Source organism: Sciurus carolinensis, chromosome X (assembly GCF_902686445.1).
Source record: "Sciurus carolinensis chromosome X, mSciCar1.2, whole genome shotgun sequence".
NCBI lineage: Eukaryota > Metazoa > Chordata > Mammalia > Rodentia > Sciuridae > Sciurus > Sciurus carolinensis.
Window position 1 is genome coordinate 3,047,873 of NC_062232.1, and position 15,219 is coordinate 3,063,091.

Here is a 15,219-nt window from a genome sequence, read left to right on the forward strand (position 1 = left end):
GACGTCATCATCTGACCCGTTTGAACATGACGTCATCCGTTCGAGGCTTTGTAAGTTAAAACGATCAGCTGACACGAAGCTGCCAGAACACGCCGGGATTGCTTCCTTGGGGCTATACTTTCCCCCAAGCACAGCCTCGGGCAATAATTTAGGCAACAGGGTGCAGGTGAGAAAAATATACAAAGCACCTACATGTATGCTAGGAAAATAACCACAGCTTTGCAAAAAAAAACCAAAAAATAGAATGAGAAAAATAACAATCAACTGCAATTCATTTTTCAAACATGTTGTATGCATGTAGCAATAGACGGTCATGGAATCCATTGTTCTCTAGAGATATTACACACCCATCAAAAAGGAATAAAGCAGAATAAGTCAGTGGAAGTAGTGCCCTAGCAAAGAAAAACAATCTCCTCTTCGTCTTGCCCTACTTGCACATCTTAAATAAAATTCTTAAGATCACCACTCCTTTGAGAACAGTTCCTTGTGATTTTCCTCTCTTCTCAGGTTTTGTGGTTTGCTTGGTAGATAACACTACTGTGGTGAACCTCTTCATTGAAATATGTTTTTTTTTTTTGCATATATGCTGTTATTTTGTTGGGCAAGAAAACTAGAAATGGAATTCCTAAGATAAGGCAAGAGTCTGGGTGTATTTTAACTTATACTATATTATATTTTATTTTATTTTGTCAGTTCTGAAGAGCTGAGAGAAATGAACAGTGAACAGGTCATTTTGTCAGAGTGTAATCCTTTCCCAAAACAATCCCCTTCCTCCAATTAGCGTGACTTTGGTGTGTCTGATTATCTGCTCACGTTTATCCTGAAGGCAGATCACGTTGAGAACTGTGATTATTTCTGTTGAGAGGGGTGAAAAAAACCTCCATATTTTTTAGAGAGGAAGGAAGGGAGAAAGAAAACACTGGATTGGCATTTTGAGGACTTTGAAATGACTAGCAGCAGTCAGCAAGGTAGCCAGGTTCAGGAGTGCACACCTGTAATTAATCCCAGTGGCTCGGGAGGCTGAGGCAGGAGGATGGCAAGTTAGAGGCCAGCCTCAGCAACTTAGTGAGAGCCTGAGCAACTCAGCGAGACCCTGTCTCTAAATTAAAAAATGAATAAATAAAAGGGCCGGGAGTGTGGCTCAGTGGTTAAGCGCCCCTGGGTTCAATTCCCAGGACCAAAAAAAAAAAAAAAAACGTTCAGTAACTTGTGTGTCATGCAATACTATGGAGACTGAAGAAGGGGATAGAAAGCTGTCACTCAATGTCACCGCACATTTCTGTGGATCCGGCAGGTTCTTTCAAAAAAAAGATGCTGTGAGAAATCTCAATAAAAATCCTTCTGTCCAAGTTGATGCAAACGGAATGAACGAGCCGGTGGAAATATGCTGCCATCAACCGTGGCAAAACCCAACCCTAAATAGACACAGCTCTGCTCTGCCCGGGACATCGCGACCCAGAGTATTCATTTCCACGGGGCCAGGTAGGTGGCCCGGGGCCCGGGATTTCCCTGCTCCTTCCTGGAGGTCGGAGCTGGGAAGTCTCCAGTTGCTCCAGGACCGAGTGGACAGGAGTGGCTGGCTTTGAGCGGGTCTCTGGGGAGTCCCAGGGGACGTGGGGACACTCTTAGGGAAAGCGATCTGGGTCATCCTGGCCCCATTGACAGAGCCTCTCAATGACCTGGGCATGGATCTTCCAGGTGGGTTCCTGCTGAAAAAGACATTTGCAGGTGAGAGAGAGACAGGGGCCGAGGCAGCGGCTACTCCTCTGGGTCCTGCTGGCTCCATGAGCATGCAGCAGAGACACCCGTGATTCCAGAACATGCAAAAATCAACCTGAACCAGGGAAGCGACTCTTTGAAGCACATGGACCTGTCAGAAATCGATGATCCTGCAGTAGGTAGAGTCGGAAAAATGAGAGAGGCCCCTCCGTCTACTTATGATCCATCAAAATGCATCCCTGCGTTCTACTGTCCTGGGTAACTCATTGGAGTCGATCAAAAATAAAAATAAAGATTCACCATGAAACTAAAAAAAAAAACAAATCTACGCATCTGCATTCCTTAATTATTTTCCTTAGGAGGCTGGTGCAACTGCATTCCTTATCAACTCTTTATTTTCCTTAGGGGGCTGTGCCTATGTTATTTTATAAACACTCTGCCATTTTAGATAGTGCGAAGGTGAGAATTCTGATATTTGCACACGTGTCTCCCACAGACACAGACGGAGGACGGCTATTTTACCGAGTCTGCCCGAAAAGTGAACAGAATTGGAAGTGGATGAAATAAATTCACGGTGGAAAAAAAAAAGAGTCTCCAAAAAAGGTCTTTTGTTCCAATTGTTGCAGAGACAGCTCACTGCGGAGCTAAATGGGAGACACTGTTTAAAGTGAGTTAAAAGAGAAAATAGATAATGTTAATTTGGGAATTTTCCCTTAGAGTTTGCAGAGAGCCTCCGGGGTCCCCAATATGCGCTCAGATGGAAACCCGGGGAACTCTCTTCTTCCTGCTTCTGCAGATCTGCCTGCTCTCCCCTCCCGGAACGCCTCCCGTTACCTTCTGAGTAGTGAGATAAGGTCAGCAGGCTCACGCAGGAGGCTCCGGCCCCTGAGCCGAAGATGGTCACTCTCTTGGGGTCTCCACCGAAGGCCCCCACGTTCTCCTCGATCCACCGCAGGGCCTGGATCTGATCTAGGAGCCCGTAGTTGCCTTTGGCTGCCTGGTCCCCGGTGCTTAAGAACCCTGCAGGGGACACAAGAAGCCCGGCGTCAATTCCAGGGACATTGGCACCCGGCACCATTGGCCAAGATGGCTTAGGGGGTACCCGGCTCCGTCCTCCTCGGCCTCTGATCGCCGGCCCGAGTCTGGGAGAAGATGCTTTGCAGCAGGGAGATCATTCGTGTATAAACACTAGTCAGTGTTTCCCGCAACAGAAAAGCGTTGCATCAGGGGCGAAGGCACAGGCAGGTTTAATCTCAAATATTTACAACAGCAAAGTGAAAGCAGAAAGGGGTTTACAACGTCGGCTTGATTCCAAGAACCGTTCCTTTGCACCTTGTCATCCTCCTTGAAGAAAAAGAAAGGCAATAGGTTTCCAAAGGAATGTCTCCAACAAGGAATGTGGGTAGTCGTGGGTGGAGGGGGTGGGGGCGTGGCAATGGGGTCAAAAGTGTTGAGCAGGATGGAGATTCCTCAGAAATCGTGGAATGGAGCCACCATCTGACCCAGCTAGCCCACTCCTCGGTTTAGACGCAAAGGACTTAAAATCAGCACACTACAGTGACGCAGCCACATCCATGTTTATAGCAACTCAACTCACAATAGCTAAACTATGGAACCAACCTAGGTGCCCTTCAACAGATGAATGGATAAAGAAAACGTGGTATAGACAAAATGGAATATTACTCAGCCTTGAAGAAGAATGAAACAATGGCCTTTGCTGGTAAATGGATTGAGCTAGAGAATATCAAGCTAAGTGAAATAAACCAATTCCAAAGATCCAAAGACCATTTATTTTCTGTGATATGTGGATGGTAATTCACAACCCGGGTGGGTGGGCCAGGGAAGAATAAAGTTACTTTGGATTAGGTAGAGGGGAGTGAAGGGAGGGGAAGGGGTGTGGGGCGGGAAGGACCGTAGAGTGATTCCGAGATTACCACCCTGTGTGCATATATGATTGTACATCATGAACGACCAGAAGAAAAAGAAGTCAGAGTCCATTTATGCACGATGTTCTCAGAGTGCTGTACACTGTCATGTATGACTAAGGAGAACAAATAAATATTTTAAAAAGTAAAGGAAAAAAACAAAAACTAAAAAGTATTTCATTGTATACAAAAGCCGCATAGGTCCCTCTTTTCCATCGCCTTAGTAATATTTAAAATTGAATGCTTAAGTTGTAAATGAGAGGACCTAGGTTGGGGTGTAGCTCAGGGGTACAGCAGTTGCCTAGCATGCCCCAGGTCCTGCATTCAATCCCCAGCACACACACACACACACACACACACACACACACACACACAAAGCACAAAATAATTGCAAACATCATGAGATCACACTCTTACATAGCTCATTTTGAATCACAATTTCTTCCTTCCTCCGTCTCCTTTCTTCCTCTCTTTTTATTTCCCTTCTTGTTGTGCAGGGGATGAGATCCAGGGCCTGGGGCATGTTAGGCAAGCTCTCTATCACTCTCTGTCTATATGCAAAAATATTACAGATAAATACCAAAAAAAAAAAAAAATTCTATTGCTGGTATCACACTCAACAGCCTGAACCAATATCCAGATCTCCCCAGCTGTCCCTCAAATATCAGGAACTGGTGATCTTGATTTTTAATCGAGGAGAATTCTCGAAGATGATAGTCCCAAAGTTTGCCAAAGAGGATCACGTTATCAATTCCCCCCTGGAAGCTATAATCCAGGCAGCTTTGGCATCTATCACAGCAAAGTGATCTGTTTTTCTCTCTCCTTCCCCCTTTCTTGACCATGTAACATAATTCGACCTGGAAAAATGGCTTTCCTCTGGTGAACTCAGGTCATTTCAAGGCAGGATACACTCTTCCCAAAGCAGAATCAAAATTATGCCTCTTTTATTCCTAAGGCATCCTGCACATTTAATTAGTAGCACCAAATTCAATCCACATCGGTCCTGTGTACGCTTTCCGAAATGAAAGAATCGGAAGAAGGAAGGGCGGGCCCGGGTGCAGGTTTTGTGGTTTATGATTTGTATGGTTTTAATGATCTTATTTGCATCTCTCTGACAGAGTCCACAACATTGACCTCTTCTGTTCCATTTCTTTCAAGACCCAGCACCCCAACTCGTAGTCAGGGTCACCTGTCCCATTGAAGACAGATCTGAGTCCCCGGATGACTTAACTTCTGTGGAAACCAACTCTCTCGGGCCAGGTTACCACTCAGAGCTGCAAACCTTCCAGGAGAGTTTCTAAACCTGCAAAACACGGCCCGTCCAGCAGGAGGCGCTGTGCATGCCAGGCAAGATAGTCACCACCAGGGCACCACCTAGTCCTCCTCCCCCCGGGTTTTCCTGAGCCCCCGAAAGGAAGCTCACTCTCTGGGCCAGGAGGAGGCTCAGGAAGGAGAGTATTGGCTGCAAAGAATGGAGCAGCAGGGTGGTTTGCGTTCTCTGATCACAGGCAACACCCCAAACCTGAGGACGACGCAGCAGCATTGAGCTACCTCCAGAGCCAGACGGAGGGGAATGCCCGCCAAGGTCTGCGCGCCAGCCACTTCCAAGGGAGGCAATTTCCTCTGACATGCCCACGGATCTGGGATCCCAGGGAAGGCTGGGGCCGGTCTCAGCCTCGCCCCTGGCTCAGCCTCGCCCCTTCTCTAACGAGCAATCCTGAACCCCTGTTTCTGGCCGGGGAATTGCTCCGTCTTGTCCCGGCACCGTCACGGAAGCTTCCCACTCTTGCTGGAAAACCTGAACCGGGCTTTGCTTGGGCGACCCACAAAGGCGGCCGTCCTGCCGGGTTGGGTGGGGACGGTTGCTCACGCTGCCTGAGGTGCTGGGATCACAGGACGTGGCCCTGTTTATCCGCGCTGCAGGGAAGGGGTGCGATCTTCTGGCAGCTCTAGTCTATCCCCAAGGTCTTCCCTGAACACCTCCCTCCCCAGGGCGACCTGACGCTAATGTCCTTTCTGCAGAGAATTCGCAAGCCCCGCCCCCAAAGGAGAGTCCAGACTCCACCCAGCAGGAGCTCCCCCCGCCTCTGAGCAGAAACGTGCACGGCCTCCCCGACGGGAGGCTCAGGAGGAGGCCCAGCCTTGGAAACTGGGTTCTTCCAACACAGCCGCAACCCCAAGTCCCTTCAGTTCAACCGGGTGCGGAAGGGCAGTCTCCCCCCAGCCACCTATTATGGGTTTTCTTCTGGTTACAGAGCGGGGGTGTCTAGGAGACTGAGGCAGCATGAAGACCCCCCCAACCCTGATTCCTGCGACCCAGTCAGGAGGATGTTGGATCTGTCACTCAGAGTGACAGGCAGGAGCTGACTGAAGGGATGGAAAGGGGAAGGGGACACTCTCAAGGGACAGAGGGGTCCTCTCAGAGAGGAGGGGACAGCAGACCTCTCCTGCGTCCAGTTTTATGGGGTCCCAGGGAAGTTTCCAGAGAGTCCCGCCCAGGTCCGCCTCCTGGCTTTTGACGGACAGCAGGGTGACCTCAGACTGTCCAGTCCCCACGGCCATGGCCACTCTGGGTCACCCTGCCCAGGCTGCTGGCTCTCACTGGCACCTGTTCCTGCAGGTTCTATGGTGGAGGAAGGACCCTGGTCTCCCTGAGCCCTGGGACCTGGTCTGTGTCGGGGTCACAGCGTCCCCTTCAGGGTCACTGGGTTCCTCTGGGACATGATTTCAGGCTGCGTCTCTCCTGCAGGGAGCAGGCGGTTGGTGAGGAAGGGGCCGTGGGCTGTCCTCGGAGGCCAGGCAGGGCTGCCGGCCAGTGGCTCCTGGGAACGGAAAGCCCGTGGGGTCAGCACCGGGGGCCGTGGACACGATCCACTGCTGGACCTCGGGTCTCGCCGCCCATGTCCATCGGTTGTCTATCATTTTTTCTTTTCCTTCTCCCTCTCTTTCTCTCTCACCCTGCAATTCAGGGTTGAGGGCAGAGGGTGCTGTTCGCCCACAGCTTGGGATTCGGGGCATGAGGTCTGTCCCTGGGCCAGCTGGTGGCTGGGGTGTCGGGAGGCGGAGCGGATAGGGAGGGGTCTTCCTGAGCTGCCCTGGCCCGCCTTTTCTGTAACGGCAGGGTGATTTTAAAAACATCCATGGCTGCAATATATATGAATCAAGCAGCTCCTTCCATGGAGGGAACTCTGTGCTCCCCCCTCTCTAAGCATTTCAGTGGCAGAAATACTTGGCTTTCCAGATGTTTCTCTCTCTGAAAGGATGCTTGTCAATCAGGAGCTTTGCCCCTAAGAACTGGACAGGAAGGAAAGATCCAGAAGACACGCTGGGGACTAATATATGTTAATGGCTGCTCTGAGGCCAAGATTCTCCCAGAGTCCTGGGGGAACAGGAAGAGCCGCAGTAAAAATACATGCAGGGAGCCAGGCATGGTGGCATGTTCCTGTAATCCCAGAGACTCGGGAGGCTGAGGAAGGAGGATCTCAAATCCAAGGCCAGCCTCTGCTACTCTGGGGATTGAACCTAGAGACTCTTTACCACTGAGCAACATCCCCAGCCCTTTTTATTTTTCATATTGAGACAGTGGCTTAGGTCCTTGCTATTTTGCTGAGGCTGGCCTCCATCTTGCAATCCTCTTACCTCAGCCTCCTGAGGCACTGTGATGATAGGTAGGCACCACTGCACCCAGCTCAAACCAAAGGATTTAAATAATAATTCTTCAGAGAAAAAAAGAGAAAAAAATCACAGAAATCAGGCCAGAAAGAAATCTGTGTGCTAAGAATTAAAAAGAATTCAAGGTAGGGATATAAACAACAACAAAAAAAAATCACAAACTAATATAAACTTAAATTCTTCGGGATGTTTACAGGAACTCACTTTTGAGTCCATTTATTACACACAAATTTTGTGAGCAGACTCCTTGAGGATTTCATGACGTTGTTAGTGGGGCTGAGACGGAGTGGAAGGGAAGACATCCATCTCATTCCATCGCGCTGAGTCCGACTCATTGGAAGGGCGCCTCTATTTTTAGTTGTTTTTCTCCTCGTTTTAGTTACAAAAGAAATAACACTGTCCTTCCTTCTCTGCGAGTAAACGAGGGCACCCGGCCAAAACCCATTTCCAATGCCAACAGAGTGAATCTGAGATCCTTGATTTTTTTTTTCAAAGCAACATCCAAACTAAGCGGCGCGATTTGTTTGGCAGAGCGCCTGTCAAACGTCGGAAGATGATCGACGTCCGGGCTTCGTGGTGCTGGAATTTCGTGCTGGTCTAGTAACAAATCCCTCTGTGCCCACTCTGGGCGGTTTTAAATTCAAAAACCTGATCCTCTCCCATTTCTGCAGATTTGCAGGAGGCTGGCCTTCCGCTGGCCGGTGACGGGCCTCTGGTGTCCTTGGATCTTGCTCCCGGGTCTTGCTCCTTTTGGGATCCTGCGTCTGGGCGCCTGAGCTAACAGCCGCCGCTGTGCTGTCCACGGGCTGCGCAGTCAGGGCCACGCCCCGCGGTTCCCAGTTTGCAGGCGGGAGGTCTGACCCTGTGTCACCTGGTGCCAGCGGACCAGCCAGTCCCGGGGGGGGGGGGGCGCAGGAACCCTGACCCCGAGACCTAGCCGCCGCCCCTCTGCGGATGCATCTGCAAAATCATCGTTCCAACCTGCAACCGCGGCCCCCGCACCTGCAGTTGTCCTGGACCGTGGTTTCCAAAGCCAGAAACCTCAGCCCAGCCAAAGTCCACGCGGAGGAGGTTCCCGGAGTGGATTCCGCGGCTCTGCAATCGGATGCGGTTTGCTTGTGTGGCTGGGGAGCCCGCCCGGGCCTGCTGCGGGCCAGGCCACGCGCTCTGTCAAGGGGACATAAGGGGCGGGCAGAGCGTGGGATCTGGGAAGAAACCAGAGCGCGCATGCTGACCACCGTAGCTGCGTGTTTGATTGGGTGCATGGTTTTTATCTCCTCCTTTTACGCATTCATTGACGGATTGGGTGGTTGCTGGGGATGGAACCCAGGTCTTCCTGCGTGTGGAAAGCGCTTTGCACCTGAGCTGCAGCGCAGCGTGTGTTCGCGCTCACCATCGGCGTCTCTCCGTCTCTGTCTCCCACACGCCTGGAGCCAGCAGGCTGTGGACTCGGACCTTCCTGGGACTCCCGGGTCAGTCTGTGGGGCGGCATCTCACATCTCCAGGTGCAGATGTCCACCTGACGAATCCTTGTGCTCTTTACCTTACACCCCGCCGTTTCCCCTTTAGGCATTTCTAGGTTGCATTTCTACACCCTCCTGCCTTTTAGATGCACGTCCTCCCTCCAGGATGCACCTGGCGCAACCCGGGCGTCTGCAGATTCCCTTGACAACATGGTCTTCCCCTTCCTGTCGCCTCCCTCCAGGATGCACCTGTGCCTCGCAGGACACAGCATGACCTGGTTACCTCCTGTTTTCTACCTGGGCAGCTGCTTCTCAGAAATTCCCTTTGCATCCCTTTCAGGTCAAGGTTCTTTGCGGGAACAGCAATATCAGGGTCATCCCTGGCTCTGGATTCACATGGCAACCCCTTTGTCTTGAATCCGTTGTAAAGCCTGGGCCTCTTACTTCAGATCCCAAAGCTCCTCGGTTCCCGGGTGTGAGCCGGGGGGACCTGATGGTACCCATGTGACATTCCCACCTGGAGGACTAAACGGAACCGTGCGCAGCACATGGCTGGGTACCTGGTATAGAGCAGGCTCAGAAATGGTCCCTGGACAGACTGCTTTCTGCACACTGGAAATCTGCTTCCTGCCCCCTTGGTGGTTTATTCCCCTGCACATAGTAGGCACAGCTCTTCCAAGCTGTGCACCATGTCCAAAGGAAACACAGAGCGGCCTAGGAAGACCGTGAGCTTCAGGTTACGGAGATGGGAAAGTTCTCCCCTCCACATGGAAGCATGCACGTCGTGAGAGAATAAATTTTGCAGGACGATAATGCGTCATCTCTTTATTCAGTCAGCGCAGGGAGCGCTCGCTTGAAAAGCTAAGGCCAAACGAGAGCAAAAAACAGCAGGTTCTCGCCTGTCCCGTGGGTAACGTGGGGTGATTTTTGAAGGGTCCCCTGCCCTTCAGCAAGGTGTTAGCCTCAGGAAAGAGATCACCCAGTGGATTTACCTACACAGTTGTAAAATGTCCAGAAGTTTTATAAATTTTTTACATCTGTGCTTCACTTTGTTTTTTATTAGAAAAATTTAACAGTTATTTGAACTGAATTCGTGTTTTTCACCATCAAATGCTATGCATCGAAGAAGACATAAGTGAGGTGTGATTTGCACCCTGGTAATCCTAGTGACGCAGGAGGCTGAGGCAGGAGGATCCCAAAGTTCAAGGCCAGCCTGGACAATGTAGTGAAGCCCTAAGCCACTTAGTGAGAACCTGCCTCAAAATAAAATTTAAAAAGAATTTAAAAAGTACTGGGGGTGCAATTCAGTGGGTCCAATCTCCAGTATTGCAAAAAATTTAAAAAAAAAAAACACGTTTTTGATGCCAATTTTTTTTTTTTAAATAAAAGGAAGCCATCATGTACAACAAATTTGAATTAAAAGAATTTTTAAAAAGAAAGTCATGTTTTTGGATCTTCATACAATGCAGGATATTGTAAAATGTATGCAAGAAATGACTTTGGGAACCTTGTATCACAATGATATCATCCTCATGAGTCCTTTAACAGGGTGCACATCGAAAACACATTGTCTTCCACAATCTAGCTGTTATGAATTGAACTGCTGTAAACATTGATGTGGCCAACTCAATTCATAGTAGCTAGACTGTGGAACCAATCTAGGTGCCCTTCAACACATGAATGAATAAAGAAACTGTGGTACGTAGACTCAATGGAATATTACTCAGCCGTGAAGAAGAATAAAATGATGGCATTTGCAGGTAAATGCATGGAGCTGGAGAATATCATGCTAAGTGAAATAAGCCAGTCCCCAATAAACAAAGGCTGAATGTTTTCTCTGATAAGTGGATGATGATACATAACGGGGGGTGGAGGGGGTAAGGGAAGAACGGAGGAACTTTGGATTCTGTAGAGGGAAATGAGAGGGGGACGGGACAGAGGTAGGAAAGATGCTGAACTGAGACAGACATGGTTACCCTGTGTACATGCATGATCACACACATGGTGTGAATCTACATTTTGTACAATCAGAGGAACTAAAAGTTGTGCCATTTGTGTACAATGACTCAAAAATCATTTTAAAAAAACACCTTGTCTTGCTCAGATATGCTGCTCTGATCTATTGCAAGGTAAGAGAGGTCACATCCAACATGCTCAGGTGCAAAGGGTACCTTCTAGAAGTGCCTCGGATCTTCTCTGGCTCTGACCATCCGGTGTCCTTTGTGCAAAGAGTTTATAACCTGGAGACCACCACATATTTAAGGATGGTCTTCCCATCTCAGCGCCCTAATCTCAGTTGCACATGCAAAAATCCCTCCACCACATAAAGTAGATGGGGACACAAGACGGGTGATTGTTGCAAGGACCACAGCTTCTCTACCTCCTCGGGGAGCATGGAGTGGCAAGAGATCGTCAGATATTCTGCTGCATTAAAAAGAGTCGCAAAGGTTCTCTCTCTCGATTTGAGGTTGGTTCGTCCTGATTCTTTTTAAAAATTTTAAAATTTGTTCTAATGAGTTGCACCTGACAGCAGAAGGCATGGATGCATTTTGACAGATCAGACATAAATGGAGGGTCATCTCTCATTTCTCTGATTGTCCGTGTTGCAGGATCTCATGGGTCTTAACGGTGTCTCATTTCTGACAAAGACGTCTCCTGTTTGCTTCTCGAGGTTGTGAGGACTCTGTCTTTCTCCTTGGTCTGTATGCTAAGGGTTTTTGTTTCACGTCAGGTTTGGAGCTGTTTCTGAAGAGTCTCACTCCGAGCGTGTTGGTTCTATCCAAGTTGCTTAAACTGGGGAAATATCCTTGGGAGATGGAGACATGCCTTCTTCATCTTTATCCTGGTTAAATAGTTGTCCAACTGGCCGATTCCAGATTCCCTTCCACTCTGCACTCCTGGGTCTTACTGGGTTCCACTGAGCAGCAAGGTCAAGTCAGCAAAGTTCCTTCTGGGCAGGACTTTGAATGAGATGATAGGTATCCAAGGACTCCGTGGATTGCAAAACCCCATAAAATTGGAGTTGCTATTATCATGTGCAGCAAAATACTTATGAAGGGCTTGGGAGGTCAATAGAGCAATGGTCATTGTACAGATATATCAAAGTAGCCCACTGCACACCGTGCATATGAGCAATTACTAGGTGCTCATTTAAAATATTTTTTAAAAGAAAGTAAGTGGCCAACATGTTCCTATGTACACTAACTTGAGCTCCAGATCCAACCACCACGTCTCAAGAGGGACACGTTAGCCCGGTGTTTTTGCACATAACAAACGCCTGTGGAAGGCGCCAAGGTTGAGAGATCGTCTGGTTAAAAAACATGCATATATTTACACTGCATTTTCTCTTCCCAAAGCACAGCAGTACAATCTGGTCTCATTTTTCATCCATGGCGAGTCCCAAGGTCACCAAACACCATAGTCAAGGTGAGGAGGAGCTTAAAATAGAGATTGTAAAGAAAATGGTTCCGTTGTCCCCTTCCCGGATGCTAAATCTTAGGACGCTCTCCTGTTTACCACCGTCTCACTCGGCTGCGCTGGAAATGAATGAGAGACGGAGAGACGAAGAGAGAGTGTGCGTGCGTGTGTGTGTGTGTGTGTGAGAGAGACAGAGGGTCATTTATTTCCTGAAGAGAAATCTGAAGGATGGATCCTGGACGGTGTTCACTGGGTCCAAATCGAGGAGACCCTCTCCCGTCCTTCAGGGTGCGGAGGGCTGAGGAGAGCTGGGTCCCTGCGGCCACCGGATCGAGGTCCGTCTGCACAACCTTGAATTCGCAGGGGAATCTTGCGGGCGTGGGCTTCACTGCCTGGGAATGAGGAGTCCCCTCGGGACACCTGTCTCCGAGCAGGAGGCTTTGGAGGGGGGACGATTGGATCGCAACAGCTGCAACCTCATCAGTCCATCAAAGTTCAAAGGGACCTGCTGGCTGGTCACTGAGGGATGGAGGAGGAGGCACTGGGAGCCACTCTGGACGGGCACATCTTTCCTGAGCTCCTTCCCCGACCTTTCTACTTCTTGGCTGCTGTCTGGGCAGGAGCTCTCCTCCTCCAGGCCCGGCCGCCATGATGTTCTGCCTCAACTTGGGTCCAGAGCTGTGGAGTCGCCCACCATGGACTGAGCCTCTGACACCAGGAGCAAAAAGAATCTTTTCCTAAGTCTAAGGTGTAATGATTAGATCATGAGAGGCGAGACCTAATCGGTGGATTAATCCACTGGAATGGACTAACTGCGTGGCGACTGTGGGCAGGTGGGGTGTGGCTGGAGGAGCTGGGTCACTGAGGACATGCCTTGGGGACTATATCCTGTCCCTGGCTCCTTGGGGACTATATCCTGTCCCCGGCTCCTTGGGGACTATATCCTGTCCCTGGCTCCTTGGGGACTATATCCTGTCCCCGGTTCTCTGGGGACTATATTCTGTCCCCGGCTCCTTGGGGACTATGTCCTGTCCCTGGCTCCTTGGGGACTATATCCTGTCCCTGGCTCCCTGGGGACTATGTCCTGTCCCTGGCTCCCTGGGGACTATGTCCTGTCCCTGGCTCCTTGGGGACTGTATCCTGTCCCTGACTTCTTGGGGACTATATCCTGTCCCTGGCTCCTTGGGACTATATCCTGTCCCTGGCTCCTTGGGGACTATATCCTGTCCCTGGCTCCATGGGGACTGTATCCTGTCCCTGACTTCTTGGGGACTATATCCTGTCCCTGGCTCCTTGGGACTATATCCTGTCCCTGGCTCCTTGGGGACTATGTCCTGTCCCCGGCTCCTTGGGGACTATATCCTGTCCCTGGCTCCATGGGGACTATATCCTGTCCCTGGCTCCTTGGGGATTATATCCTGTCCCTGGCTCCATGGGGTTTTTATCTGGTCCCTGGTGAGCAGAGCTCTCTCTGCTTCCTGGTGCCACGTCCTGAGCTGCTCTCCTCCTCCAGGCCCTTCCGCCATTTTGTTCTGCCTCACCTTGGGCCAGAGCCATGGATTCAGCCACCATGGACTGAACTTCTGAAACCATGAGCCACAACCAACTCTTGCTCCTCTAAGTTGCTCCTGATGGGTATTTTGGCCACAGCGACTAAACACTAACTAAAACACGGATGGTCCCATCCCTGAGGGACCATGAACAATCACTGTTTTTGTTTACATTCGTAATGGAAGGGCATGACTCCAGCCCTTTGCATCCATGAACTGGTGGTCTTTGAAGAGTAAACACAACCCAGCCAAGGTGGAATGTTCTGGGTTCCAGAGGGTAGGCCGTCACCATGCAGAATGGGAAGGGGCTTCCTTCCTGGAGACCATTTCAGATGGCCCATTATAGTGAGTGATCCCGCCAGCCACGACCCAAGAAAATAACCCAGCATCTTCCTGGACCACCTCCTCGTTTGTCACCAACCCCAGAAGTGTGCTTCATAAGGAGACAGGAAGGAAAGAAGAAGGTTTTCTATTCTCAGAAAGAAAAATCCCACAACCAAATGCCTTTGTCCCTCCTTCTCTCTCTTGCTTCATCTGCCAGAAATCGTGAAGTCAGATTTGGGCTGCACATGAGTCCCCACATCCTCAGTTGCTTGGGGAAATTAAATGTACTGGGTGTTGTCTTCTTGGGCTGCCGCAAGTGGTCTTTAATTGGGGCCAAACTGTGTTTAAAAATCACACAAAGATATCTATGCATAGGTATCTGTCATCTACCTGAATTTGCCCTTTTAACAATAACAACAACAACAACAAAGCAAAAAACAAAACAAAAAACAAACAGCAAAGAGAAACCCTCTCTAATAGCTTTTTGAAATGGACAAAAGATCATCATTATCCAGAGTTACCCTGCAAATGGCAGCAGTTCATTCTTTTTTATGGCTGAGTAGTATTCCATAGGTACCACATTTTATTCATCTAGTCATCAGGCGATAGATGTTCAGGTGTATTCCATTCTGTGGCTTTTTAAAGCATGAGTGAATGTGTGTGTGTGTGTGTGTGTGTGTGTTGTGAGTAATTCGTTTGAAATCATCTGCATTCACAATGCTCTACAAGTTATCACTGGTACCTATTTCAAATGTCTTCTCATTACCCAATCACCCTGTAGACGTCTTCACTGGGAAAATTCCTTGAAGCTTGTTCATAGTTGGTATCAACCACACACTGAGTTAAATCCTCTTGATTAGGAACGTCCTCTGTATTTATATCCAACAGCATCCACCAACCTCTCCGCCATTTTGGCTAGAAGACCCAAGTAAGAATCAAGAGCCGGCCACACGTGCACAACGCCACAAAACTTCAAGGTCCTGATTCGTATTGTTCTGTCCTTGCTGTTGCTGCCTTATAATCTGCATGCACCTAAATAAACCGACGGCCAGTGGAGTTGACACACGTTAAGGATGGAGACAGAAACAGATGGGGGAAAACAGACTCCTCCTCTACCAAACTGGCAAAGATTGATTTGATTTCAAAATT

General features: G+C 49.3%; 1 protein-coding gene across 5 annotated transcripts in view; it reads right to left on the reverse strand.

Annotated features, from left to right (window-relative positions):
- Nlgn4x (neuroligin 4 X-linked) overlaps positions 1 to 15,219 on the reverse strand; it is a 301,913-nt gene that overhangs the window by 11,108 nt on the left and 275,586 nt on the right. For all 5 annotated transcript variants that reach the window (XM_047537041.1, XM_047537037.1, XM_047537040.1 and 2 more), the window contains one exon: positions 2,554 to 2,739. In XM_047537041.1, the coding sequence (XP_047392997.1) occupies positions 2,554 to 2,739 (186 nt within the window). The remainder of the gene's footprint in view (positions 1 to 2,553; positions 2,740 to 15,219) is intronic.